The sequence below is a fragment of the Propithecus coquereli genome, unplaced genomic scaffold, assembly GCF_000956105.1.
Source record: "Propithecus coquereli isolate 6110/MARCELLA unplaced genomic scaffold, Pcoq_1.0 Scaffold2, whole genome shotgun sequence".
Lineage (NCBI taxonomy): Eukaryota > Metazoa > Chordata > Mammalia > Primates > Indriidae > Propithecus > Propithecus coquereli.
Genome location: NW_012144966.1, coordinates 15043244 through 15045349, shown reverse-complemented (window position 1 = coordinate 15045349; position 2106 = coordinate 15043244). Strand labels below are relative to the sequence as shown.

Sequence of the window (2106 nt, the reverse complement as noted above, 5' to 3'; positions counted from 1 at the left end):
TGGCTTAATATTTTTCCTTCCTTATAGTCAGAGACATCAGGAAAGTAATCAGATGTTAGTTCCAAAAGCTTAAATGCAATCTTTTCTCCAACTTGAGGGGCAGCTGCCAGCAGCGGTAACAAAGTATAGTCCTTCTTGTGTGTCTCTATTGGATTCTGGATAATAGTAGCTGAGTTTGTTACTGTTTCATTTAACTGCTGCTGCTTCTGGTATTCAGTGTTTCTATTTAAAAGACTAGAAACAGCCTGCCCTCGTCCTCGCCCTCTCCCACGCATGCCCCGACCCCTAGCTCCCTTCCAAGAGAGAAGGTCCTCTCCTCTACCCCATCCTCTTCCTAAATTAGGGTGGAGAGACACGTTGGGAGGAGGACCAGGAGCCTGTCTGCCTCCATTTGAGTCAGAATGCTTCCACCCAGCAGCACTTGGAGACTGTGATGATGACCCCGGACCCGGACAACCTCTTCCTGCAAAGAGGCCTATGGTCTTTAAGAAACTCGCAGCACGCTCTGGGGTGGTCTTTGATATCATGCATTGGTCATCTGACTCTGAATTAAAGTTTGAACTAGAAGATGATGAGGTCTTGTCCTTGGTGGGGGTAAGGTTAAAGCCAGCTTTGGCAGCCGGTTTGTTTGCAGCTGGGTTTTTTGTAGAGGGTCCTTCCTTTGATAACTCAGCTGATGCTTTTTCTGAGGAATTTTTGACCTCCAAAGTGGCATTGCTGAGACCATCACTGGTGGATTCATGAGAAGACTCAGACTCCGAGGAGGAACTGGGACTATCTTTTGAACAAACGCCTACACCACCTTTCTCTCTGACTTTAGCAAGGCTGTTTCTAGCAGAACCTTTTGGAGGACTACAGCTCTGGATGGTCTGCTCTTTTACTGCCTGCGCTTTTGGAGACTTGGGATTCTTTGTCTTTTTTTTATATTCACATTTCCCCTTTTTCTTTGGTGATTTTCTTTTGGTTTCTTCGTCACCATCATCCACTACACCACATGTCGCTTTGTTTTTTCTCTTATTCTTTTTCCTCACGGTCTGATCTGTGATAGCTTTTGGCTCCAGATCCAAGGCCTTCTCATTATTGCTATTGTTCTCTTGCCTCTTCCAGTGCTTCTTTGAATATTTGTAACTTGGTTCAATTTCCTTGTCCTCCTCTAACTTAAATCTCCATTTCTTTGCTTTTCTGGCTGATAAATGTGTACTGTCACCATTACTAACTACTATAGAATTCTCAGCAACTCCTCTCTCTTCTAATTTAACTCTGAGGCGATGGTTGTCTCTCACCAGGTGCGCGCTCTCCGCGGGGGGCAAGAGTCCCCCCTCCAGGTAGAGGCCTAGGATGGCCCCAGAGCTGAAGCCGAAGCGCTGGCAGATAAGACTAATGAGATCCGTGACAACTCGGCATCTGTTCAAGTCGACCAGAAGCCAGAAGACCGTGCAGTGCGGGGTGGCTGGCGGTGGGTAATCAAATTGAAGCCGTAGCCTAACCGTCTCGGAGGCTGCCATCTTGCTCGGTGCTGAAAACGTGACTATTCTTTACGAGATTAAAACTCATTCATCTAAATAAAAATGAAAAAAAAAGGCTTTAAATGAATTAGAAAAAAATTACCTAAAGTATTTATACCAAGATTTTCTTAAACATCAGATATCATAATAATTTCAAAGTTACATCACTAATGTATTAACCCAAAGAATCGGAAAAATATTTTAGGCCTTGATTTAGCATCTTATAGTTTCTACAGGACAAGCAAATATACTGCAAATTGCCCACAGCTACAACTGAAATGTTACTATACAAAAATTTTGGAACTGGAATATATGCACATGGTAATGCTTTAGGAATTTTAATTTATTCCTATCAAAGGTACATCTGCATTTAGCCATTTTTTAATATTTTTACTTTTTAAAAATTCTGAGTGCAATTATTTTCAAGATATATTCTATCTTCTACCTTTAAAGAAGCTTGCTTAGATGTTTGTTTTACCTCGCAAAATAAGATAATAAACTTAGCTGTTGTTTACATGAAATTTTGCTTCATTTTATTTATTTATTACAGTGTTCTTTTTTTTTTTTAATTTCGAAGTATTACGTGGATACAGATGTTTTT

The 2106-nt window shown here is 41.1% G+C and overlaps 1 protein-coding gene across 1 annotated transcript in view; it reads right to left on the bottom strand.

The window, feature by feature from the left end:
- The window catches only part of LOC105809706 (coilin-like), a 24525-nt gene extending 23020 nt beyond the window's left edge, over positions 1-1505 (bottom strand). Inside the window, exon 1 of the mRNA XM_012643544.1 lies at positions 5-1505. Within this exon, the coding sequence (XP_012498998.1) occupies positions 5-1505 (1501 nt within the window). The remainder of the gene's footprint in view (positions 1-4) is intronic.
- Between the last annotated feature and the right edge of the window lie 601 nt (positions 1506-2106).